The sequence below is a fragment of the Limulus polyphemus genome, unplaced genomic scaffold (assembly GCF_000517525.1).
Source record: "Limulus polyphemus unplaced genomic scaffold, Limulus_polyphemus-2.1.2 Scaffold241, whole genome shotgun sequence".
Lineage (NCBI taxonomy): Eukaryota > Metazoa > Arthropoda > Merostomata > Xiphosura > Limulidae > Limulus > Limulus polyphemus.
Genome location: NW_013665851.1, coordinates 384,015 through 410,974, shown reverse-complemented (window position 1 = coordinate 410,974; position 26,960 = coordinate 384,015). Strand labels below are relative to the sequence as shown.

Sequence of the window (26,960 nt, the reverse complement as noted above, 5' to 3'; positions counted from 1 at the left end):
AATTATGTTTGAAATTATGAACATTGCTCAACATCATGAAAATTAGACCTTATTTTCAATAAGCAATCCTGAAAAATATTTGGGGGTGCTTAACTTTTTTCCAGGTGTATATATAATAATTATGCACACAAACGTTTTGATGATTTAAGACAGACACCATCCGCAAATAAATTACTCAATCTTTATTGAACAAAACATTACAAGAATCGTATTTCTGTACATTGTTCTATAAATTAATAAAGTAGAGTATAAATAGGGTCTTTTAAGAAAACATACGACGACGTTAAGTCAGCAATAAACAATTTTATTGTGTTGTGTGAAACTTTTATTCCGCCTCCTTCTTTTTTTTTTTAAATTAAGACTTTCCTGGTTAGAGACAAAAATAACAAAACCAACATTTTGAGGCATCTTCTAGTACAGTGTAACCATTCCCTTTATATAGCGACACCTATGAATCTCAGTAACTTCTGTTTGCTTGTTGTTAAATGCAAAACTACACAGTGGGTTATTTGTACTCTCCCCACCACGAGTATCGAAACCCAATTGTTAGCGTTATAAGCCTCCAGACTTGCCGCTGAGCCTCCGGATGGCATCTCGATAACAACTTTTGTTTGGAATCCACCGGAAACGTCGTGTTATGAGTAAACATTATAAGTAGGAAGTGTGTACTTTTCACAGTCCCTACAAGCTCGTGATGCCTCCTCACCAGGTGGCTCAGCAGTAACCCCGTGGGCTTATAGCGCTATAAATCGGGTTCGATATCCGCGGTAGGCAAAACATAGATATCCCTTTGTATAGCTTTGTTTTAACAACAATCAACCTTAATGAACTGAAGTATCGACAATTACACAGACAAAGAAAAATCCTCGATTTTTCAACACAATCATCACAAAGATTAAAAAACAACAAAACCAATGTCTTTAGAATTATTGCATAGCACAGTGTACATATCCACAGTAAACAGTTATACCTGTACATCTCGTTAACAGCAACAACAACAAAAAATCTTATTTGAAATCCATTAGACTGATTAAAGACTACGTCAGATATCAGTAAAAATAAGTTATACTTTTCACAGAAGCACGGAAAAAATTAAATTATACAAAATCATATGGTTCTAACAGTTGGCAGAGTATAAAACCAGATCTGATCAAATCGTTTTTCGTGGACTTAAACAGTCAAGACAGAATAAAGAGGTTAACCATGTGATATAAAAAAATACTTTGTTTATTTGTAATTAAGCACGAAACCACACATTGGACTATCTGTGCTCTGCCCAATACGGGTATGGAAACCCGATTTCTAGCGTTGTAAGTCCGCAGACATACCGCTGTGCCAATGGGAGGCTTTTTCTATTAATAAAATACATAAGAATAAAAACTCCAAGCTAAAGTGAGATCTCAGCCCACACTATGTGATGATTTTGTAACATGGATGCTTAATCTTTGCCCATCAGATCACCTAGCACCCCAGTATGTCTGCGGACTAACAAAGTTATAAACCGGGTTTCGATACTCGTGGTGGGCAAAGCACAAATATCCCTTTGTGTAGCTTTAGGCTTAACAACAAACAAATCGCAAACAAAACAGATCACCTTATGACTTTAGCTGCTCCACCCACTGGTAAGTCTACAAGGTTAAAACGTTATAAACCGGGTTTCGATAGCCGTGGTGGGCAAAGCACAAATATCCCTTTGTGTAGCTTTAGGCTTAACAACAAACAAATCGCAAACAAAACAGATCACCTTATGACTTTAGCTGCTCCACCCACTCCTAAAAGCTGTCCCTTCCCCACTGGTAAGTCTACAAGGTTAAAACGTTATAAACCGGGTTTCGATACTCGTGGTGGGCACAGCACAGATAAACCATTATGTAGTTTATGCTTAATAACAAACCTAAAAAACATTTTGTTTCAGATTCAGATCATATTTATGACTTCAGTGGCAACGGGATCCATTAACCAATGAAAACTATGAAAGAAGTTTTAGTATTATTACTATACATAATACAAATGTTAAACTTGAAGCATTCCATAATTCAAATCATCTACTTTTGTCTCTTAAGTTATATATTTGTTTGAATTATTTTTCCCGCGTTTATTCAATTTTAAAACTACCATAAATCTTATAAAAATGCTTAACTAAAATGAGACAATAATTTATCAACAAAACTGTTGTTCTCTAAAACAGCGTTTCCCAAGGTGTGGGGCGCACTTTCCCAGGGGGCGCAATTGATCTCTTAGGGGAGGAGCGAGCAATTAGACAAAGTTAATAGTCTAACAATTTAAAATTAAACGTTTTAATATATTTTTATTAATGAAAGTAATAAGAATTACTACAACACATATAGTATTTTAATGTGTATCCCTGTGTTACATCTCATCACTTATCTCACTCTTTCACCCATCTAAAAAAAAACAAGGGAGGAGTGCAAGAAAGAATATTTATTGAAAGGAAACGCTGCTCTAAAACAGTTTTTATTCTGGATAAACATGCAACTCGAATAATTCAGTCAACCGATTACACATGCTGCATTGTACAGCTTATATATATATATATATATGTTCATATGTCTATTTAGGTGAATAATTCATTATATATATATAATTCTGTAGGTAAAATCCAAGAAAAATGCATACCACATTATAGGGAAAATTTGTTTATGGATAATATTTCTGGATAAACGACAAAAATATAGCCTTCATCCTTAAATAAAACTGTAAAATAATTCTACTGTAATGGTTACAATGGAAAGCAACTTAAGAACCCTAATGGAAACAAAAACAAGAAGCCCTGGTGGGGAAGTACGACTTCGTTAAACGAACTAACACCCAGCGGCTACAGTTGAACACTCACACCCAAAACGAGGCTGCAGTTGAATACTTACATCCAAAACGAGGTTACAGATGAATACTCTCATCCCGAACGCTACCCTGAGGAGAAATAAAGCAATACAGAAATTAGAGAAATTACACAAGCCTGCGAATTTAAACTTCATAAAAGTTGTTTTGGTTTTAATAACGAATTTTCCATAATTCAGCTACGCATATTTCGAAAATAATATTCATTTTTTATCCATCACATAAAGTTTTTTTATAAATCGGGAAGAAGAAAAACTCTTACTCAGATCAAATTATTATTTCATTTACCATAATGAACATTTTTATTATTATGTTTGTTAACAAAAATACAAACAAATTGAAGAAAAGGGAAGAACATTGAAGTCAAATAAATATGCATCCTGATTTTTTGTCAAATCTACGTCTCTTAGTCTCAAAACTCCGTGTTGTGGTCTTTCTTTTAAGTATTGCATCTGGTTTCAATGACCAGCAGTAATCAGCCGTCATGCTGATGTTCCACCTTCCTTGATACCTTCTCTCCATTTCCCTGATGTCTTGATGAAACCCTCCCCTTGTTCTTCGCTGACGTCACCGAGATTTTCAGGTAAATAGTCAAAATGTGAGTGTAAGAAATGAACTTTCAAGCTCATATTACAACCCAACTCTTTGAATTTATCGAGCATGATATTGACAATATTTTCGTAATTGCGTCGTTGTTGTTTCCTAAAAATTTGTCAATAACGTCTTTAAAGACAATATACGCTTCGTTTTCAACTTTCCTCATTGTTCTTTCGAACTGTTTATCCGAAGTCAATTTCCTCATCTGAGGCCTAACAAAAACCCCTTCTTTAAGTTTCGCTTATGAAAGAGCTGGGAATTGCCCACATACATACTTGAAACAGTCGCGTTTTTTAAGGCCTTTACAAACTGCTTCCTCAAGCCCAGATATGTGAAGTGAAAGTAATAGGAGTTTCTTTGTGTCAACGCTTTTTTGACGAGTTCTGTAATGTTTTGCCTTTGTTTCTTTACAGCAAATTTACCACAAATATAACAGAATATGTTTGGGTCATTTACCAAACCTCTTGTTGCCATAGCCTGTGTTATTGATTGAAAGCCTCATTATTTGTGCAGCATTCATAGTTTCCGTTTCTAATCAATACCCAATGATACAAGAATTGTTTACTTCTTTTGAATTTTACCTCGAAACTTGAAGGCTTTGACTGTTATGAGGGCGAATAGGATGTGGATGAAGTAACATATTGTTGCGTCAGCGAGGTCACGCGACTAGTATCACGCCACGTCCTTCTCGAACCTTCGTGAATTATCGGGAGACTACTAGATTGGGGGTAGTCTGGTATATATAAGACGGTCACAACGTGACGGAATAATGAGTAATTGAATGTATGCGGACAAAATATTGTTGGCCACGTGAGACGTGAGTTATAGCGTTTGATTATAGAGCGACCGTTGAAATTAAGTGTATCGGTAAAGTTGTATTCGGAAAGAATAAACCAGTTTATTTAAGAAAGGATTTGTGTCGCTAAAGTTTCGTTGGAACGAATTTACGGAAAATTAATTAACGAACGAACGGAGACGTAACAATATTCACGCATTCAGGGAACGATGTTTAAAAGTAATGGGCAGAAAAATCCGAAACTTATACTTAATGTGATGAGGTTCCATACTGCCACTATATGACTAGTACTATATGATAAGGTACCAGACTGGACCAATATGATAAGGTACCGGACTAGTCCTATATGATAATGTACCAGACTAGCACTATACGATAAGGTACCAGACTAGTACTATATGATGAGGTACCAGACTAGTATTATATGATAAGATACCAGACTAGTACTATATGATAAGGTACCAGACTAGCACTATACGATAAGGTACCAGACTAGCACTATACGGTAAGGTACCAGACTAGCACTATACGATAAGGTACCAGACTAGTACTATATGATAAGGTACCAGACTAGTATTATACGATAAGGTACCAAACTAGTACTATATGATAATGTACCAGACTAGTATTATATGATAAGGCACCAGACTAGCACAATATGATAAGGTATCAGACTAGTGCTTTATGATAATATTACAGACTGGTACTATATGATAAGGTACTAGACTGGTACTATATGATAAGGTACCAGACTAGTACTATACGATAAGGTACCAGACTAGTATTATATGATAAGATACCAGACTAGTACTATACGATAAGGTACCAGACTAGCACTATACAATAAGGTACCAGACCAGCACTATACGATAAGGTACCAGACTAGTACTATATGGTAAGGTACCAGACTAGTACTATATGATAATGTGCCAGACTAGTATTATATGATAAGGTACCAGACTGGACCAATATGATAAGGTACCAGACTAGTATTATATGATAAGATACCAGACTAGTACTATACGATAAGGTACCAGACTAGCACTATACGATAAGGTACCAGACCAGCACTATACGATAAGGTACCAGACTAGTACTATACGATAAGGTATCAGACTAGTACTATACGATAAGGTACCAGACTAGTACTATACGATAAGGTACCAGACTAGCACTATACGATAAGGTACCAGACCAGCACTATACGATAAGGTACCAGACTAGTACTATACGATAAGGTATCAGACTAGTACTATACGATAAGGTACCAGACTAGTACTATATGATAATGTGCCAGACTAGTACTATATGATAATGTACCAGACTAGCACTATACGATAAGGTACCAGACTAGTACTATATGATAAGGTACCAGACTAGTACTATATGATAAGGTACCAGACTAGTATTATACAATAAGGTACCAAACTAGCACTATATGATAATGTACCAGACTAGTATTATATGATAAGGCACCAGACTAGCACAATATGATAAGGTATCAGACTAGTGCTTTATGATAATATTACAGACTGGTACTATATGATAAGGTACTAGACTGGTACTATATGATAAGGTACCAGACTAGCACTATATGATAAGGTACCAGACTAGTACTATATGATATGGTATCAGAGTAGCACTATAAGGTACCAGATTAGTACTATATGATAATGTACCAGACTAGCACTATATGATAAGGCACCAGACTAGCACAATATGATAAGGTATCAGACTAGTACTGTATGATAAGGTATCAGACCAGTACTATATGATATGGTATCAGACTAGCACTATATGATATGGTATCAGACTAGCACTATATGATATGGTATCAGAATAGCACTATAAGGTACCAGACTACTATCATATGATAAAATACCAGACTAGTACTATATGATATGGTACCAGACCAGTACTATATGATATGGTACCAGACCAGTACTATATGATAAGATGCTAGAATGCCGCTTGAAATTTGGTTTATACTGAACACGCATTAATCTTAGAAAATCAATTTTTCATAACCAACCTTAATAAGTCTGCATAGTTGCTTAGTTATAACAACAGATGCCGCCATGTTAGTTTGGAGTTTATTTAATAAAGGAAAACGTGAATCAACACAAAAAAGTTCTTATAGAAAATTTATGTAACAATGTTATAAACACATGACAGGTTTTATACAATTGTTGTATCCGGACGTGACCTAGTGGTTGCATTTCAGGCTGCGTATTGAATAAACCAAGGTTCGAGACGTAATACCGCTGAACATGCTATGCACTTTCGCCTGTGGAAGCATTATAAAAGTGAAAGTCAATCATGTTATTTAGTTCGAAGAGCCGCACAAAGCCCTTAAGGGGTTGGGGGAGGGGGGCTTGTGTAATAGCTGGCATCCTTCTCTTTGGTCAGTAGTTTAAAAATGGGGACGTCTACAGTTAAATCCTAGGTTTATTTTGCCTGGCTGTTTAGCTCACGTGCGCATAAGATTCAGTTTATACAAAAACTTCCAATTTTACGAAGATGTTGTGCCACGCTGAGTAAGGCATCGTGTTTCGATGTGTCTTCCTGCAAAATGTCCAGATAAAGCTTAATAAATGTCTTTAATCATTTTCAAATAAATATTGCAAATTCAGCGATATTACCTACTTTTTATAGAACAGCTGAGACTATTTGCTCTTTACAAATGTTTATTTCCAGATGTATTGTAATATTTGCAGATGTGGAAAGGCTTTCGATGTCTGTGGCTTTTGAGGTATATATATACATATATCACTGTCTGTTCACTTCTTTTTAGGAACACACTTCTGGTAGTTTTAAGGTACAGTTGTGACGAGTATAGTAGAACACACTTCTGGTAGGTTTAAAGTACAGTTGTGAAGAGTATAGTAGAACACACTTCTTACAGTTTTAAGGTGCAGTTGTGATGAGTATAGTAGAACACACTTCTTACAGTTTTAAGATACAGTTGTGACAAGTATAGTAGAACACACTTTTGGTGGTATTACGATACAGTTGTGACAAGTATAGTAGAACACACTTCTGGTAGCTTTAAGGTACAGTTGTGACGAGTATAGTAGAACACACTTCTGGTAGCTTTAAGGTACAGTTGTGACGAGTATAGTAGAACACACTTTTGGTGGTATTACGATACAGTTGTGACAAGTATAGTAGAACACACTTCTGGTAGCTTTAAGTACAGTTGTGACGAGTATAGTAGAACACACTTCTGGTGGTATTACGATACAATTGTGGCAAGTATAGTAGAACACACTTCTGGTAGCTTTAAGGTACAGTTGTGACGAGTATAGTAGAACACACTTCTTACAGTTTTAAGATACAGGTGTGACGAGTATAGAACACACTTCTGATAGTTTTAAGACACATTTGTAGTGAGTGCAGCAGGTTTTATGCTGAGATATTTTTTGATGCTGTGGGAAGAATTTAGAAAGGGTGTGAAGAGGTTCTAATGTTACATCATGTATTACATCAACATCAAACTGTGATTCGTTAACGTGTCACTAAGCAGTGACCATGGCTATCAGAATTGCTTGCCTTGTATAATACTCAAAATTCATGTAATATTTCCAAACTTTAGTCGTCTTGACCACTGCAATTCTGTACATTGATATTGCATTATTTCTCCAGAAAACACCACCCTTGCATTATGTTTGTGTTTTTATGATATTGTTTGAGTGGAAATTAACCAAAGATGATCTTCACGTGTTACTAGCCCAACTTTTCCTGGAGAATACAAAGTCTTTGCAGTCTTGTGTTTGATTGGCTAAAGTTAGAGAAGCATCATTTCTCTGTTCTCTGAATGATCGTGTGCATGTTTGGATCGTTGTATCTGAAACAGTTCTGGTTGTCACGCAATTCATCTTTGTATAGTAAAGCCCTGTTCATCTATTGCTGAGTTAACCGGTACAGAATAGATAGTCGAATAAAAGTATTATTTCAAGTTCAACTGTGTTGGTGTGTACAGCTTTTGTTCTCCTCCTCGTATTGCACAACTTAACCATGTTTTATTTCGTTTTTACATCTGTAAATTCATCTCCAACACAAGTCAATCCTTACTTCAGTGATTCACTGCCAGCTAGCGTTCTCCAGTTACTGTGGTTGTGATTTATCTGCTTAATAATACTGATGAGTAAGCCAGATATAAATCTGGTGCCGTGACCAGGGATCTAAGCAGATCAGGTAAGTGAAGATCAGCATGTTTATATTTTGATGTTGGTCTGGTGGAAAAGAGGGCAGATCAATAAGAAAGGCTAGCTATTAGACACTGTTTTTTTTCCATGATGCAGCAAGCACTTCGGGAATTTACTGTTTGTACACTAGTCGATGGCAGCTTGACAATTCTGTCATCTAAACGTATCACCCTTGGAAAGATCAGAGCTGAACACCAACTGAAGACGTCTGATCCGACTATATCCTTTAGCAAGACAGAAAATAAACCAACCAAATCTAGTTCTGAGGGACAGACTTGGAGATTGTAGAGTTACACGTACAGCCATATCAAGAAGACCTATGTCACACGCACTATCTCAGCCAGGAATCATATTATCTACCAAGTCAGGTTCAAAGTAAGACTGAAACACAATATGCAACTATCACGAATTTTTTATATTTTTACTAACTTTTACTGTGCCTTACAATATAAACTCTTATACTGGGTGAATTAGTATTAAGAACTTCTGAGTGAAAGTAACATGTTAACCATACTATATCTACTATATACAGTGCAATGAGACATTTCATCCAGTAGCAGAACTCTTCTGATCGGCTGGGATACAACAGATATTGTAGTGGTTGAGCCTGTGCTTCACAAGTTAGCCACTTATATTTTGACTAAAGGTTGTGGCGAAACATTAGTGCAGCTACAGTACTGATCTTTGTCGCTGGTTGACATGATCAGCGAGTAACAGGTTGCAAAATTTAACACCCACAAGCTAATAAGCAACAATGTACAGCACAGGTTTAAGTGTGGTCCTAAAGTGGAATTTAATTTACACATTCACTGTGGGGAGTAAGAAGAGTTTGACTGGGGGTTGTGTTATGCCTTCAAGGTCAGGAGGGAAGTTAGAATGGCGGCTTATTATATCACTAATTACAGCTTCCTTCATATCCTGGTGTCCTACGTTCAAGGAATCTGCATGACGACACCCAAGCTGCAGGGGATCATTGTGTCTGGTTCCCAAAGACCAACAGGCAGCTAAGATAACATACGTGTCAATGGCGGCGTTCATTGTAGTTATCAGGATAGCCTTTACTCTGGATTTGCTTGACTGATTATTACTTTGGTCACAGGAGGGAACAAACCAACGTTATTGCAATGTGAACTTGATGACAAGAAACCCACTTTTTAGAAAAAAGTTTAGAGACGGCTTGACTGGATAATGAAAAAACTATTGTAAATGTACCTGAGGATGACATAACATTGTCGAAACGTCGTACATTTACAATAAACCTTTTCATTACCCAGTCAAGCCGTCTCCAAATTGTTATTGCAATGTGTTATTGTAACAGGAGCACAAATACTGTTTGTCGACAACACCAGCGAGCGTTGCACGTGGTGTTATGTCACATAATGGACTTTTAGATTTTAAGGTTGGCAGTGACAAATGGTTGATGACTTCTTTCTTCCTAAGTCAATCTAGTTTTGATTCCTCCGGGCTCCAAACCCAGCTTTAAGCGGTTGTTTAAAGTTGTCCAAGCAATTATAGTATTCTCGTTTCGTGGAACATGTATTTTTAGTTTATATATAAGTCTCACAGTACACCTGTCTGGAGCAGTGGACTCCGGTACGAAACTTAATAGTGAATGCTCTTCTTTCCCAAACTTTGATGATGTAACACTTGTATATTTATACAAATCAAACTTCCCAAGTCAAGTATTGAATAATTAATTCATATAATGTCAACAACGTATGATATAGTATACAACTACGTATAATATAAGAAAGTTTTATACTGATTTATTTGAATTATAATTTAGACACCTTCGTTCTGCCAACTGGCCAATCATCTACTCTAGGTTTACTTTCTCGGTTTGCTAGTTTTCAATTGGTACTATTCCCAATCTACAAGTTCTGTTTTGTCCCAAGTACTACATAGGTAGTTTTTAATAAGTTTCAGTTTTGAAAATGACCGTTCAGCATTTGTTACTGTTACTGGGATAGTGAGAAATAGGAGTAGATTATAAGTTTCTAAAAAATTTGATGCTAATGCACTTGTAAACGAATATATATATATGTCTTTCACTGTCGATTATTTTCAGATTTCTGATTTCAAATATGATCAGAAAGAGAGCAACTGGTAAAGCAAGAAAAATGTCTTTGTTGAAATGATTGCCCAGTTTTCAGCTGTTTATCACAGATTCTCATCAGTTGCAGAAGGCTTCGCGGTTAGGGCGTTTAACTCGCAATCTGAGGGTCGCGGGTTCTAATCCCTGTCCCACCAAACATCTCGCCCTTTCAGCCGTGGGGGCGTTATAATGTGATGGTCAATCCCAAGAGTAGTCCAAGAATTGGCGGTGTGTGATGATGACTAGCTGCCTTCCCTCTAGTCTTCCACTGCTAAATTAGGTACAGCTAGCGGAGATAGCCCTCGTGTAGCTTTGCACGAAATTCAAAATAAAGCAAAATGTGTACAAAAGTTACAATTTTCTACCTTTTACATGTTTCAAATATTGTAGATGAGTTGATTATTTATTGTATCTTCTGAATTATAAACCATAATGAGTAAACTCGTTAATGTTTCTTTTTTATATATATACTCAGTTTTATTTAAGAGTTAACAACGAAACTAACGAAAGGATAACAGAAATAAATGTCTGCATTCTTCACGACTATAGTAACTCGAGAGTCTACTTACGAAGCTAACGTCACGCTTTAGGTCACGGGTGGTAGCATTCAATACCGCGTCGTGAACTGTGAGAAAAACGTTTTCTTTTCCTATAAGATCAAAAACTCCCGAGATCTCCAGGATATCATTGACGGCAACTAAATGATGGATAGGAGAAATTGTATTTAAGACGACCAACTAGTAGAACAACAAAGTCTTGTTACTAACAGAACCCTAAAGTAGTGACAAGTTTTGTTTTTTCCGCATTTATTAAATTGAAAATATATCTACTCTTTCATTTACTTTCACGTTTATAAACAGTTTGAAAAAAAAGCTCATACGACTTTTTATCATTTGTCTTAATGCAACATTGTGGGCAGAAAGTAAGTCACTGAACTCTCATCAACAGTGCAAGGTGAGAGATAATAAAAACTAATCAGGCGAAAGATACACATCAAACTTACTTGGTAGCGAGGCTAAGTACAAGCAAACGCCCTCCTTTCTGGATTTGTTAATAACCTATAAATAGTGAAATTATAAAACGTTTACTAAGCAACTTAAGATATAATAATACTTCTCTGACAAAATTACCTATACATTTTACGAAATAGTGGGTCTTCGCCCCCTTATCTATTTTTAAAGCCCCCCCCCCATCAGTGGCACAGTGGTATGTCTGCGGACTTGCAACGTTAGAAACCGGGTTTCAATACCCGTGGTGGGCAGAGCACAGATAGCCCATTGTGCAGCTTTGTGCTTAACTTCAAACAAACTATTTTCAAAATCTATTCGCGACCCCTTTCACACATCCTGAAGACTCAATTTTGGGTCGTGACCTTTGGGTTAAGAACCGCTGATCTAGAAGATGTTTAAGAGAATACTGTTTCCTTATTTATTTGTATTTTATTTTATACTTTAAACCAATGTTATTCAACCTCCAAACTCAGAATATTGATAAAACAAATCATAACTTTGTGCCCTTCTCATGCTTTGTTTGATTCTTTTAAAGGAAAGCCACAGTGCGCTATCCTGCTGTGTCCACCTCGTGGAATCGAACCCCGTATTTTAACGTTACAAGTCTGTAAACTTCCCACTGGCCCATCGGGGGACATCTTCTCGTACATACTTTTTCTGAGGTGTTGTGTTTTTGCAGAATATTAAATTTTAGTTTTCAGTTGTCCAAAATGATGTTTAATGAAGGTGTTCATGTATACTTCACCCGTGAAAGTTAGTTTTTTGGTTTCGCAAACGTTTTAGTATAGAAGTGTGTGAATAAGTTAAAAAAAGGGTATGAATGTTTATCGAAAATATATATATAGTCATAACATTAGGAAATTTCGTTATATAATTGGCGTGTCATTTCAATGTACCTAGCTGAAGTTTAAAAATGTTTGTTACAACAATAACATTTAGCTGTTAGAGAGGCCAGAAGGAGTGTTTGTTACAAGAATAACAATTAGCTGGTAGAGAGGCCAGAAGGAATGTTTGTTACAAGAATAACAATTAGCTGTTAGAGAGGCCAGAAGGAATATTTGTTACAAGAATAACAATTAGCTGGTAGAGAGGCCAGAAGGAATATTTGTTACAAGAATAACAATTAGCTGGTAGAGAGGCCAGAAGGAGTGTTTGTTACAACAGTAACATTTAGCTGGTAGAGTGGCCAGAAAGAGAGCAGACTTGAAAGGGTAAAGCCGATCTCACCTGTTTACTTAACACAAAGTAATTTTAATGAGTTCCATGATATGAATTTAACATTGATGAACTTTTGACAGCCGTCTTGCTTTACCTATTCGTACAAAACAAGTTAATCAAAGTTCTCTCCACAGACGGCTCTTCGATGCACGATGTCGATAAATAGGGCATTTTATAGCTTTACATTAATGAGGGCATTTTAGCTCCATATAGAAATTAAACGAAGAGCTGTAAGATTTATTATAACAAAATGTAACGAAACCACCAACGTTTATTTTAGTTTTCATAAACTCGTCTCGAGCAACAGTTATTTCAAATATTACCCCAGTTCAGTTTGTTTGTTTATTTTAAACGTAAAGCTGCACAATGGGACCAAACCCTAAATTTTAGCGTTATAAGCCTTTAAGTATACATTGAGCCATAAGGAAGCATCTCCAATACAGTAAAAAGCTGTCGATAAATGTGTGTTTCAAACTATATAGAATAGAAACTGTTAATGAAAAACGAAGCAAGTAATTTCATTTTCATTCTATATCTGAACCACCATTTTTATCACCAGAAATTATTAACTAGTAACATAAAAAATCTTACCACATTCATAACACACCCACCCACATTAAACTTAATAGTTTATGTTTTAGCCATTGATCCCAGAATAAGAGAATAACAAAAGCCCATTTACTAACCTCTCTCATGGCTGTGAGGCCTGTATCGTCAATATAACAGATAGTAGAACAATCCAGGACAATGTACAGGTCATAGTTCGTAGGGTCGTTGACATTTGGTTTTGTTGCATCGGGTGAAAGCCTAATAATTTAAAGCAACCTTTGTGATAATTCTACTTACTACGCAAAGAATTCATATTTTCTTCCTCGAGAACAATAACTTGTAATTAAAACAATAGAAATTACACACACACATATATACGGAATTTTGTTTAACTAAGATTCATTTCTTTAAGTGATCTGCTGCTTAATTAATCTACGGTTTAAAACAGCGTGGTCTCTTGTTTGTTTATTGACTTTCGTGCAGAACTACTCGAGGGATATCAGCATTAGCCGCCTCCAGTTTTGAAGCGATTGAATAGAGGAAACGCAGCTAATCAACACCACCCACTGCCAACTCTTGTACTCTTTACCAACGAAGAGTGGGATAGACTGACATTATGACGCCCTCACGGATTAAAAGGTTTCGATCTCGTGATTCGCAGGTTGCGGGTCGAGCACTCTAACCACTGGATCACACCAGGGCAACGATAAGGTAAATTAACTTTCAATAAATGTGCCATACTTAAGTCTACTTTTTGTACTACCTATTATAAATAAATACAACAGTGAGCACTAAAATATCCGAGTTTAAGTGTAAACGATGCGGCTGTTTTGATCCAAAAAATTGCTAGTTCATTACAGACTTGACGAGTGTCTAGCATGGATTCAGGCCAAAGTTGATTTAATCCCAACTATATTACACCATTGATTCCAGAACGAGATCAGTGTCAAGAACCTCCAGGCGTAAGTTAGTTTCAAATTCTTCCACTTTAATATAATTTTAACTCATTCGAAGTGAAAGTCAAGAAATAAACAAAAAATCGATAACAAATATTTGTATCTAAATTACAGACAATGGATCATTGTTTGTGGCGCTTTAAAAAAAAACAGATTTAAGGTTTTCCTTAATTAAATTAAAGCTCGAATATAAATAGATCATTTCTGATCTTATAAGTATACTTTTTTTTCTATTGGAACGCACACAGACCAGTCAATTTCCATTGATAATAACAGTACTAGAAGGCACTTTAATGGAAAATTCTATAAATAGCATAATAACGTTTGATCGGTATCACGTCCCCCAGTGGCACAGCGGTATGTCTGCGGCCTTACAACGCTAGAATCCATGTTTCGATACCCGTGGTGGGCAGATCACAGATAGCCCAATGTGTAGCCTTGTGCTTAATTACAAACAATCGGTATCACGACATTTTACTGCCGGTCATATGACTGCCGCGACATTTCACTGCTGTAATAAATGACTACCGGTGCATTTTACTGCCGGCAAATAATTATGTTCTCAAAATAGAAGATTTCCTAGCACAGTGAACGAGTTTATTCTAAAAAATTACAGTGAACTAATAAATTATGGCACTAAACTTGATTCAAAATAAAATTTAATAATAAAGTAATTTAATAATTTGCTGGAAAAAAAACTATCGCTATATAGCAGTTTGTTTGTTTGTAATTAAGCACAAAGCTACATAAGGGCTATCTGTGCTCTGCCCACCACGGGTATCGAAACCCGGATTCTAGCGTTGTAAGTCTGCAGACATACCGCTGTACCACTGGGGGGCTCGCTATATAGCAGATACATACACTATTATTTATGCTTGCACGGGTAAAATTTTATGATGTTTTATTTAAGAGGGAGGGGTGCCGTGAAGCTTTATAAGTGTAGTGAGTGTTGGTATAATAAGCCTAAAGTAAAGACGTAGTGTGGGATCACTTAGCCTAGAGCCAGATGCATAAAATTTATCATGAATGTAAAAATATCGATTTCATTTCAAACTTAAATCTTTTCTGAATTAAGCTATTTTCTGTTATATCTCCAACGTTTTTAATAAAAAAAACAAAGCTCTTTAATTAAGGAGACCCTAGATTAAGAAATCAACAAATATGTTTCCAGTTTTGTTATCTATAAATTTCATTTATTCTTTCAGTACACAGACTAACAACAATATTGGGTTATACTTTTGTTACTAAGCAACATGACATAAAAGACATTGTTGGAACATAGTGTTACGAAAACGCACTGGCTTTTCTATATATTAGTTGTTAATCTGACTGATTTTTACCAATAATTATTCTATGGATATTCCACGAATTCATTTCATGAATGATCTTAGTTTTGATTGGCTCACAAAGGAACTTACCGACGTTTGACTGCCTCAACTGCAATTTTCTGCTTCTTTGTTGGTCAAGCTTGATTTCGCAAAATTTATTTATTTCAGTTAACTATGAAATGTGAGGTTAGGGTATAATATGGAGTGGGGTGGTAGTACTTGACCAGTCATTTTTGACGGGCTATACGCTCGTTATATTATAAACAAACACCTTGCGAAAGACATCGATCTTAACTACCAGGTGGCACCACAGATCGACAAGTAAACTGTCTAACTTTCCCCATACTTTCTATTGTGAAAATGTATGAGCTAATATAAGCAAAGTTTCGTACACACCATTCTAGAGGTAAAAAGATATTGAGCTTCAGAAAACTTGTTTATTTTATTAACGTTTTGGCTTACATCTCATTTTGGGTAAAACTTTTAATTAACAACAACACAACTAGTACTGATAAGACCTTTTAGCTTGAACGAAAGGTATGTGATGAAACTTTGTAGAATGGACGGCAACTGCCTGTTGTAGAAACACAAGTTTAGAGGATGACGTTTCGAAAGTCTTCCGCCTTTCGTCTTCAGGTCAGTGTGTCTATGGCAGTTATTTTGTTGCAAAGTTAATTAATAGTTTAGTGAAAAACCATTAATCTCCAAGGATGTTCAAAGATTAGCAATCCTCCTTCACCCTGCACGAGGTTAAAGATTAAAAGTTCAAAGAATGGTCATCGTTCTAATTGGGCCAAGTGGGCGAAAAAATGAAATATAAGAAGAAGAATATATATAAGGTGTTGTCGGTCTTTATAGTATTCTGGTGGATTGTGGAGAGCGTGTTATTATTGGTTGGTTTACCCTGTTTCTGATTGGAGGAGAGATTTCCTGTAGATTCAACCAATGGTAGCCTAAACAATCTATCAAAGAAAGATATGTGGTTGAGATTTTATAACATATTCTTCTTTGCTTTCACTCATAAGTTCTTAGAATTACATAACAAATATTGGAGGTTTAGTGTACTTATGTATTTTAACAATAAGAACCTGTTTAATTTCTACCAATGAATGACTGAGTTATCGTGCATCGTGAAAAAGACTTATTAGATCTGTTTAGATTAGTTGTTTTCAAACTTTTTCGTCCTCGAACCATTTCAGCGGGGCAAAAGACCCCTAATACTACCCACCGGTCCAACCCCACCTGTTCTATTCTCTCTTATGCTCTCGGCCGTGACGTTGCGCGTCAGTGACTTGCAATTTGGACCAATCCGCGAACCACCTGGAAGACCCTTGCGGACCACCAGTGGGCCAGATACCACATTTTGAGAACCATTTGTTTAGTTTATTAATTAGAACTTCTGAGTGAAAGTAAAGAAGATTGTATAGTAATAGGTCAACCACATTATATCTGCCATATCCAGTGCCGACGAGGCCTTTTGCTCAATACCAGGGCTCATCAGGCCAAATGCATCATCTCACATATCTAACTACCAAATCGGGAAACGTTAGAGAAGTTGTACAAAGTATCTTTTATCTCATCTTCAAAATACAACCATGATCTGTATCTTATATATATATATATATATATGGCGAACCGTGGTGTCTGTTAGAACATTCGTCTGTCCCCTTTATGGCAGTCACTTCCCGCACTGCGTTTGAAAAGCTGCGCACGCAAGTAAAGCTCAACATTTACTTTTGAAATGACAGGACAACAAGCATGAATAACGTTGATGCCAAATTTTATTTAGCAAGCAGGATATTCTACACTAAATTGTTAGGAATTAATCGCACAGGAATTAACCATTCACAGTTCAAAATGTGACGTAACTTAAAGAATAAACATGTAGATTTACTGTATGTTATTGTTGAGCAGCTCTTAGCATGACTGAAATGTTCATCAATTACTTTCCGCGGTGGGCGATATACGTAGCTCAGAACTTTGGATCTGGGTGAAACCTAGAGTGTAACACAATTAACCTTTTGAAAGTCCATGAAATAATTTAAATTGACAGATTAATTTAAACTTTTCCGTCACTGGGGACGGGTACTTTTGCTCGTACTAAATGAAAGCCTTTCAGCCCTACCTCTGTCGGATGATACGGGTTATTTCGCCTTGGAATCGACTAGCTGTTGCAAAGCAGAGAGGAACTCCGAAATGAAAGACCGTAACGCATCCTGTCTTCTCATCGACTGGAGTCTAAAAATTCACATTAAAACGTTGTATTGTTAACGACTTAACTCAATAATATTATATTAAATTTCCAAATCAACATATCCGATACTTTACTTAACAGTTTCTTTTTTAAATTCAAGTAGATTTTATGTTACTCTTCCTCGACCATATATTTTTTTTTGTTCACGCATTTCGTTTCCCCTCCCCCAATACAAAGGACTTAAGCTTACATATCATTTTCACTATACATTATTCACTATTAATAAAAAATTTGGTTATCCTAAAATTGTACAACTCGGTTTTACGTGCAAAACTATTTAGATTTAAAAATCTATTGTTAGCTGTGTCTAAAGCAGTTTCATTAGCAATCTTTGCAAGGAGAAAAATTTTACATTTCGTAACATATTCACATGACTGAGAGAAATGTATACTTTTGAAGTTTGATGTTATGTCCTGTTCTATATTTTCTATTTTAATTTATTAATTGCTCATGCATTTCAAATGTCTTCCCAAATAAACACAGAATTGCAAAATGTTGCGTTGTTTAAGAAGTATTGACAATACAATATTTTTTTCTAATATTTTAATAATAAATAAATTTAGCAAGCACTAAATTACAATAATTGTTTTATTTTCTTGAAATATATCCAGAATGTTTGTAAATAGCTACAAAAGATAGCGCTACAAACGTTATTGTTGTGTGAGTGTTTTATTTTGCTTCGTTGAAAACGCTGCCACTTTCAGTCACTAGGTGGCACGCTAAATACGATTAGTTTACATAATCTTATTATAATGAAGCTTGAGATGTATACGTCCAAAACTCGGATCTCGGAACTACCTCACCGATCATCACCAATCATAACTGGGTAATATTTTCATAACTAGGCAGTATTTTTATAGCTGAGCAACAAACATAACAATTGAAACTTCCACAAAAATGATGTTTCAGATTTAATCAATAAAAATTACAGAATAAGGAGTAAGTTTCAAATATAAAACAACCAAAAAATAAACTTAAAAAGTTATGTTTTTCTTTACTGAAAATCTCATAAGTGTTGCACCAGAAAAGCAAGGAACTTTCATTGATAACTGCGTCTACAAAGAAATACTTCAATAAAATCTACTCTGTAATGTAATGCTGTGATGATAGCTCATTTTTAAACTATATTTTCAATAAAATCCTTTTTCTCATGGATGATGTCCATTATTGAATGTCAAGTACGAGTACATTGTTGTAGAACTGTCAGACAATTCCAAAAAAAGTCGCAGGCCTAATAACCTTCCGCAGGAACTAGCAGTTATACCTGCCCGGAGGGCGGGTATTTCTACAAGTATTCTAAACTAGAAGCATTAACCAAATAAAAGGGCGACCATATTCAGTGATGGGTTTTGATCTTATTGTGATTTTTGCTGTTTATTGATTTAGTAACAGAGGCCACCTCATTCAAAGTATTTGGACACTGGAAGTACTTTTGTCTTATTATGAAAGAGGAAGTATCCTCGTGAGCGACTCTAGACACGTTTGCCATAGGTTTGCAACCCATGTTCTATTTTAAAGAGGTTTTATCAACATTCCTGAGCGTTCTTTTCCTATACAGCGAGGTTAGACTTAATAATGTATTTTACTTTCAGTTTAAACTTGCCAGTATTTTACTTTTGGTTGGGACTTACCAAGTATGTTACTTTCTGTTTAGACTTACCAATTATTTTACTTTTGGTTTAGGTTTACCAAATATTTTACTTTCAGTGTAGACTTACCAAGTATTTTACTTTCGGACCAGGAATATAAACACCAGAGCTACCAAATTCTTGTAGAGTAGTTCCACGGTGGCTGCAAGGAAACAAAAATAAAGCTTATAACATTTAAATATACTACTGAGTAAATATTAACAATTATGTAAATAATGATGACTTTTATGTTGTAAATTTTCAAAATAAGGAGGGAATTCAACTCCACCAGCTTAAGATATAATGATTATAATTTTTAATAATAAGCATTTCTGAAGAGGCATTTCATAACAATGCTTAAAATAAATATAACCGAATGAATATTAAGTCTTATTTTACCAAACAACATGAGCAAAATATTAAGTGAAAAACTATGTATAAATCGCATGTCATTTTAACCGCCTTTACTGTTCTGTTTAACCACGAAATTGTTTTAAAGTTTAACAGTGTTGAGTTTACCTTTGCATTCTCCACACCACGCTAAATAAGGACACAATAACCCCGATGATCAGTCCGTAAGTAACGTCAAGCAAAACAACGGAGGCAAAGGTTACGAACCAAATACACTGTAAAAATAGAAGGAAGGTTTACATAATTACTATAGCCTACTATAAAAACTATATTGAAAATGAGATCAGAAAATTTCTATCGTTCTGTAACGACATGGATTTCATTTCTAGTTTTGTTTGATACAATAACAACAAAAAATTCAAATGACTTTGACACGTTAATTGTTTTTTTTTGTTGTTGTAAAAACAAATTTATTTGTTCCAATTAAAAAATAAAAATAAAAGGCACTCCACTCATTATTATTTGTACGATTAGTATTTTGTTTCTAACAGTGCCTCAAAAACATTCATTTTATGTTTGTTTGTTTGTTTTTGGAATTTCGCGCAAAGCTACACGAGGGCTATCTGCGCTAGCCGTCCCTAATTTAGCAGTGTAAGACTAGAGGGAAGGCAGCTAGTCATCACCACCCACCGCCAACTCTTTTACCAACGAATAGTGGGATTGACCGTCACATTATAATGCCTCCACGGCTGAAAGAGCGAGCATGTTCGGTGAGACGGGGATTCGAACCCGCGACCCACAAACTGCGAGTCGAGCGCCCTAACCACCTGGCCTTGCCGGGCCAACTATTTATTTTATCATATAGAGAGGAAACCAATTCCGATCAAAGTCTTACGTTTCCTGTCAGGATAACTAGATGGCAGCTTTTTCTAAGAACATAAGGCAGAAATTTATTGGGTCATTACTTATAAATGTAAAGATAATAAATATAAAATGTGTCTAGTCAAAATGTATACTGTGCGACGTTAAACGGCCAAGCTGATCTTCGGAGATTTCAGATATCAAACAGTTTTCAGGCATAGAGAAGGCCTAAACAGTCCAACACTCCAAACATGTTGTTTCTACTTGTTTGAAAAAAATAAACAACAGATATTTCTCAATAAATTTCTCATTCGATCAACAGTTCAGGATTTCCAATACCGTCGTTGAGTAGTTCATATATTCACACATACACACACAAAACAAGACTCTAGTTACAGAAAGAAAACTCTGTATGCCATGACAATTCTAAGATCAGATCACAAAAATTTATCATATTTCACCAATGAGTAATTGTAAACATCGAATTCGCATACAAGTTCTATAATACTAGTTGAGAAAAAAAAAAATGTTAGTAATAAACCAAAGTCCTCATTCAGCTAGCTATTTCGGAAAACACTTGCAATACGAGCTTAACAAAAATAATGATCATATTAAACCCAGAGTATATTGGCGTTTTGTTAAGGCTTTAGTGGGGGTTTTAGAGGAACAAAAAAAAACTATAGAAATTTTATAAGGATACCTACGAAATAATTCCCGACCTGGAAACCGAAATTTGTGGCAAAGAGCTGATTAATTTGCTTGTTTGTTGTTAAGCACAAAGCTACATAATGGACTATCTGTTCTCTGCCAACTGTAGGTATTGAGACCTGATTTTTAGAGTTATAAGCTCTCAAACTTATCGCTGAGACACTGGGGGGGGGGCAGCTGAATGAAAGCTAGGATTAAAATTTACTTACCAAGTACAAATATGTTAGTACCGTTTAGGAAAGATATGACACTGTAATACCAGAGACTCAATATTTATTGTTTATATAGGACAGTTTAGGACAGATTTGACACTGCCATGTAAGAAATTAAGGAAGACACAATTTTTATTGTTTATATAGGGCTATTTAGGACAAATTTGACACTGTAATAGCAGAGATTAAGGAAGCCTTATTTTTTATTGTTTATATAGGTGCAAATGAAAAAAAAATAGTTTGGGACCTGAAGAACTGTGCTCGGCAAAGAAATGTCGATTTAGGCAATTTTTGCAAGGATTCTTCCTAGAGATAGATAATAAGGTTGAATTACAAACTTTGCGATTGCTTTTTCTCCAGAAACAAATAAGGTGTAGGGTAAGATTTTACTTTTCCAGAATTTTTTTTAAAATTACATACTTAAAATTATATCTAATGAAATTAATATTTTATTTTTTCTATTTGGGGAATAATGTTGCTTTTTATTGAGATGAAAGCTTAAGTACAAAGTTATGATCAAGAGCTTCCATGATTCCGTGTGCATGTATTTGCTTCAATAAAATTTTAAAATAAAGAATTGAAATAGTTTGAATTGTTTGCCTCAAATCTTCCCCGAGATCCTCAAAATCTCTTAAGATTTTAGCTAACTCACTATAAATATAAAGTATAAAAACAATCTATACATCTGTCTACGTACAATCACTTGACGTAATTACAATAGCTGCAACAATGAATGATGTATTCCTTGTTTGACCTATATGAGCTTGTCAGATATAAAAGGTAGTATTATTAGTTGATTAATTTTGTGTTTGTAATTCATTGATGTCAAGTCTATCGAGCATTGTGTTTCCAATTCATTGATGTCAAGGCTATGGAGATTTTTAGAAGGCCTAAGTGACAGACGTATAAATAACTGCGACCAGACGAGCGGAATCAGAGTAAAAGTAAACATCGCGTGAAAGAGAAGTTTGGTCAGAGAAAAGTTAGAAAACGTAAAGGTAACCATTGTGGGAGTGAATGGCCTAACGGTTGATAAGTTAGAGTGAGAATAACAGATTGGAAGAGATAAGGAGAATAATTTGTCTTATCAAAGGGTGTTCTAAGCTAATTCAACCTGCCTGTGTGGACTTTGACGAAAAGAAGAACGAAGAGCAGACGATTATTGGAAGTTCAGGATACAACTGCAGTAACACACGCGACAGCGTAAGTGAATTATATACGGATACTATTGCGATAAAAATATCGAAAAATAGTTCGGGTTGTCAACTGAATATGTCTAAGTGGACTTTTGACAACAAGAAGAGAACTGCATAGTGTTTAAGATACAAATATGATTTCCACAGTGTAAAGAATTTATGTACATACGTTTAACATGTTCCTAATATATATACATTGTATTATTTTAATAACAAGTGGAGTGCGTGCTGTTCGTTTATTGTCGAATTTATCGCCAACAGGTCACAGACCCTACTATAGAAGAATCCTTAGCCAAACACACCCATATACTTACATTATTACATATATTAAAAAGTAGTTCCCGATAGATCTTCCCTATATTTGTAATCAAAACTGATTTAAACATTTTAAACACATAGTCCAATTCTGTTACACTACTGGTTTCAGGTCGCCTTGTTATAACAGTAATCAAACGTTTATAGTGTGAATTCGAATACTTTTTTAAATTTAGTTCAGAGGCAAAAGTACTTGCATACATTTAAAGTTTAGAAATGTAATTATGACACTTAGATACATAGGAATTTCTACTAGTTTCCACGCAACGAGATTCCTCTTGTAAACGAGATTTTTTCAACAAGTTTACTTAAAAAGTTATCTTCCAAACACAAACTTAATAAGAAGAAACATCTTCTTCTCAGTCTAACGATACTGAATGTAATACAGTAACTCTCGCAACTGTTAAACAAGGCTCTAGAGATGAGAAAGTAAACTTACAGCATCAACTTTTGAGACGCGTCCCAGACGTTTAAGCTCTGTGACCTGCTTCAGAAGATCCTTTAGTGCAATTATGGTGATGGCAGCTAACACACACTGTAATGAAAAAAAAAGTTTAATTTATAAATACTTCTCATGTCGGATAGCAGCGTCTTCTAGTAGAGAACATATCAAATTTATGATTACAGTGTTGTAGCCATTAAAATTAGGACTTGCCAACTGTAAAAGTTCTGAGAGAAGCGCCATCTAGTGGATTAAATATCAAATTTAATGATTACAACATTATAGTAATTAACATTAGAACATGTCGACTGTAAAAGTTGCCGATATTGTAATTTTGAAATAAGAATATTGTTCTTATAATAGAGGTTTTAGTTAAATGTTGGTAGATATTTCATATTTGTTCCAATTCCAAGGTTTCAGTGCTATACAATAAAGCATTCATCCATCTTCCAAGACACATTTATAAATACCCCAGACTCGTTAGAACCACTTTATATAACAGGACAAAGAAAGCTAAATATACATATATATACTTACTGTTGGTAAAGTCTGTAGAAGAGGGGCCAAAACCAGCAGAACAATCAATAAAACAACACAGGATACCAAACCGTTCAGCTGTAAACAAAATAAAAAGTAAGTGATTGTTTTCTCATCTAAGTAATTTCAGAAAAACAGCGTGAAAAATTCAAGCAACAACAAATCTGTCCATCGTAATCCATCAAGGCCTTTTTAACTTTTCATCTGATAATGTCTTTTTGACGTAGGGTCAATATATACTTTTTTCTCTATCATATTCAATACTTAGGATTTGTTTAAGTAAATAAAATTACATGAGATTACGAATACAAATAGAATTCAGAGCTCTCCCTCACGCCCACAAAATGAAAAAGCATCTCCAATGTTTTCTCACGTGTCATAAGCCAAAAAATGTTTACAGTTAATTTTCAATGGACTTGAAAAGTGTACAAAACTAATATTTACAGGTATGTTCATTTGGTCAGTCATGTACAAAACTAATATTTACAGGTATGTTCTTTTTGTCAGCCATATACAAAACTAATATTTACAAGTATGTTCTTTTTGTCAGCCATGTGCAAAACTAATATTTACAGGTATGTTCTTTTTGTGAGCCATGTACAAAACTAATATTTACAGGTATGTTCTTTTTGTCAGCCATGTACAAAACTAATATTTACAGGTATGTTCTTTTTGTGAGCAATGTACAAAACTAAAATAGAGGCCGGTACTGGGAATCAACAAATTCGTTGTGACTATAATTTCTTAACGTTCAGTTTTTCCTGGCCACGGGTGGGACAGTGGTAAGTCTACGGACTTGCAACGCTAAAATCCAGAGATCGATTCCTCGCGGTAGACACAGGAGATAGCCCAATGTGGCTTTGCTCTAAAAATAAACATTTTTTTTTCAATTTAAAAAATAGTTTTGTAATAACATTTATAAAATAAACCTGAGTAATATTTATTTATTATTAAGAAGAAAGCTGTACAATGGGCTATCTGTGCTCTGTCCACCATGGGTATCGAAACCCGGGTTTTAGCGTTAAAAGCCTACAGACTTCCCACTGTGCCACTGGGGACGCTGAATAATAACGAATGACATTATAAAATATAACAAGAGGGATGAAAGACTCCGTAATGATTGTACATTATTATGTATAAGTAATATATAGTGTTTTCTTCCTGGCTTATGTTAACCTTCAGCATGGTTATCAGATAGATAACACATACATAACTTTAGCACAACAGGGACGAAGTGATTGAGTATTCAAACAGGTTGTGGAACACGAGACAAATTAAGCCTTCTTTTAGTGATTCACTACCGATTTACATTTTTCTTCTCTAAAATAGTAGTCTGTATGAACTTTAATAAATAAATAAATTAATAAAAGCCTATCAGATACTCACCATGGAAGTGGTTAGCGCCCTCTGGCGGAACAATATAATATACGTGTCAGTGACTAGCGCCTTCTAGTGGAGAAAGTACTAACCCGTGTTTGATTAAAATAAAATCGTCTGTTTACTTTACCTGAGTCCTTGCACCAATACTGTCCATCACTGCACTACGGGCTAGTGCACCAGCGGAAGGGATACATAAAAAGAAACCACCAAGAATATTTCCTGCTCCGATTGCCAGCAGTTCCTAGCGAACAATGAAATCTCTCAGTTAAAAAAAAAAGAAAGAAAAATAATTAATGAAATACATAATGGTTGAATAAATAAATAAATAACACAGTTAACGTAGACATCGTAATTTTATGATTTCGGTTTTAATGGTTGAAGCTTAATAAGAAATATCTATTCGTTATAATGTTTTAATTTTACAAATAAATAACTATTAAAATAGAGTAGAAAGGTCTGATTTAAAGCATGGTCACGCTAGAGTATCTTGAATGTGTTTATGTTATTAGCACATAAAAAAGATGTTTAGAAAAACGATAATAAAATTGAAATAACCCAACGTTATGCAGATTCACATTAATCTAATTTGGTTGCTTGAGCTCCGACTATAATGAGAATAACAACAAGAGAATTGGAATGTTTTCCTGATGAATAAGCCCTATAAAATAGATGCTAATCAGGTTTGTTGGAAAGTTTAATCACACACTTGATTAGTCAACTTTGTCAGAGTTTGCTAGACAAATCAACAACAGGATCTACATTCACTACAAATAACAGAAGTGGTCTAGCTAGGCTTAACCAAAAATATTATGGCGTTTCGCATACATAGCAGCAAGGGAAAGAGAAGCTGCAAAACCAACAAGAGCAATGGCGACGCTATCTCCGGCCACTTCCGGGAGGAGGCGCGCAGGTGGAAGGGTCGGTGGAGGAAGTCTGAAAATGGAAAATTAAATAATTAATAATTTTGTTATGGAAACAAGTATAAAGTACGGCAAGGATTATCAAATCGTATTTTACTTTTAGCTGTTGATGAATTTAGCAACATAAAGGATATGTTATAATTTTGATGAGAATTCAAGGTTATTATTATTATTTTTTTACTTTCTTAACCTGATCTTCATTGTTCTTCAGAATATTGTTTTTTGTTTTTACAATAATGAGGACGATCCATTTAAAACTGTTATGAGAACAACTCCTTTGTCACGTGATTACGTGAAGAATATAGTCACAGGCAGTTGCCTCATTACGATGAGTTTTGACATCGAAAAAAGTTCATTTTTACTAATTTTTAGAAAGCGATCCAAGAAATGTTTATAACAGAAATAATAAAATGAAAACAATTTCGATGGATATAGCCCCCCAGTGGCACAGTGGTATGTCTGCGGACTTACAATGCTACAATCCGGGGTTCGATACCTGTGTTGGCCAGAGCACACATAGCCCATTGTGTAGCTTTGTGC

At 35.2% G+C, this 26,960-nt stretch overlaps 1 protein-coding gene across 1 annotated transcript in view; it reads right to left on the bottom strand.

Moving 5' to 3' along the window:
• Positions 1–707: 707 nt before the first annotated feature.
• Positions 708–26,960, bottom strand: part of LOC106478686 (solute carrier family 26 member 10-like) — a 56,577-nt gene continuing 30,324 nt past the window's right edge. The window contains exons 8-19 of the mRNA XM_022382342.1: positions 26,300–26,433; positions 26,095–26,105; positions 25,628–25,741; positions 24,121–24,198; positions 23,581–23,676; positions 20,018–20,124; positions 19,589–19,661; positions 17,742–17,854; positions 13,470–13,590; positions 11,559–11,613; positions 11,125–11,252; positions 708–2,931 (exon numbers count right to left, since the gene is read on the bottom strand). Coding sequence (XP_022238050.1) covers positions 2,899–2,931; positions 11,125–11,252; positions 11,559–11,613; positions 13,470–13,590; positions 17,742–17,854; positions 19,589–19,661; positions 20,018–20,124; positions 23,581–23,676; positions 24,121–24,198; positions 25,628–25,741; positions 26,095–26,105; positions 26,300–26,433 — 1,063 coding nt within the window. The 3' untranslated portion in view covers positions 708–2,898. The remainder of the gene's footprint in view (positions 2,932–11,124; positions 11,253–11,558; positions 11,614–13,469; positions 13,591–17,741; positions 17,855–19,588; positions 19,662–20,017; positions 20,125–23,580; positions 23,677–24,120; positions 24,199–25,627; positions 25,742–26,094; positions 26,106–26,299; positions 26,434–26,960) is intronic.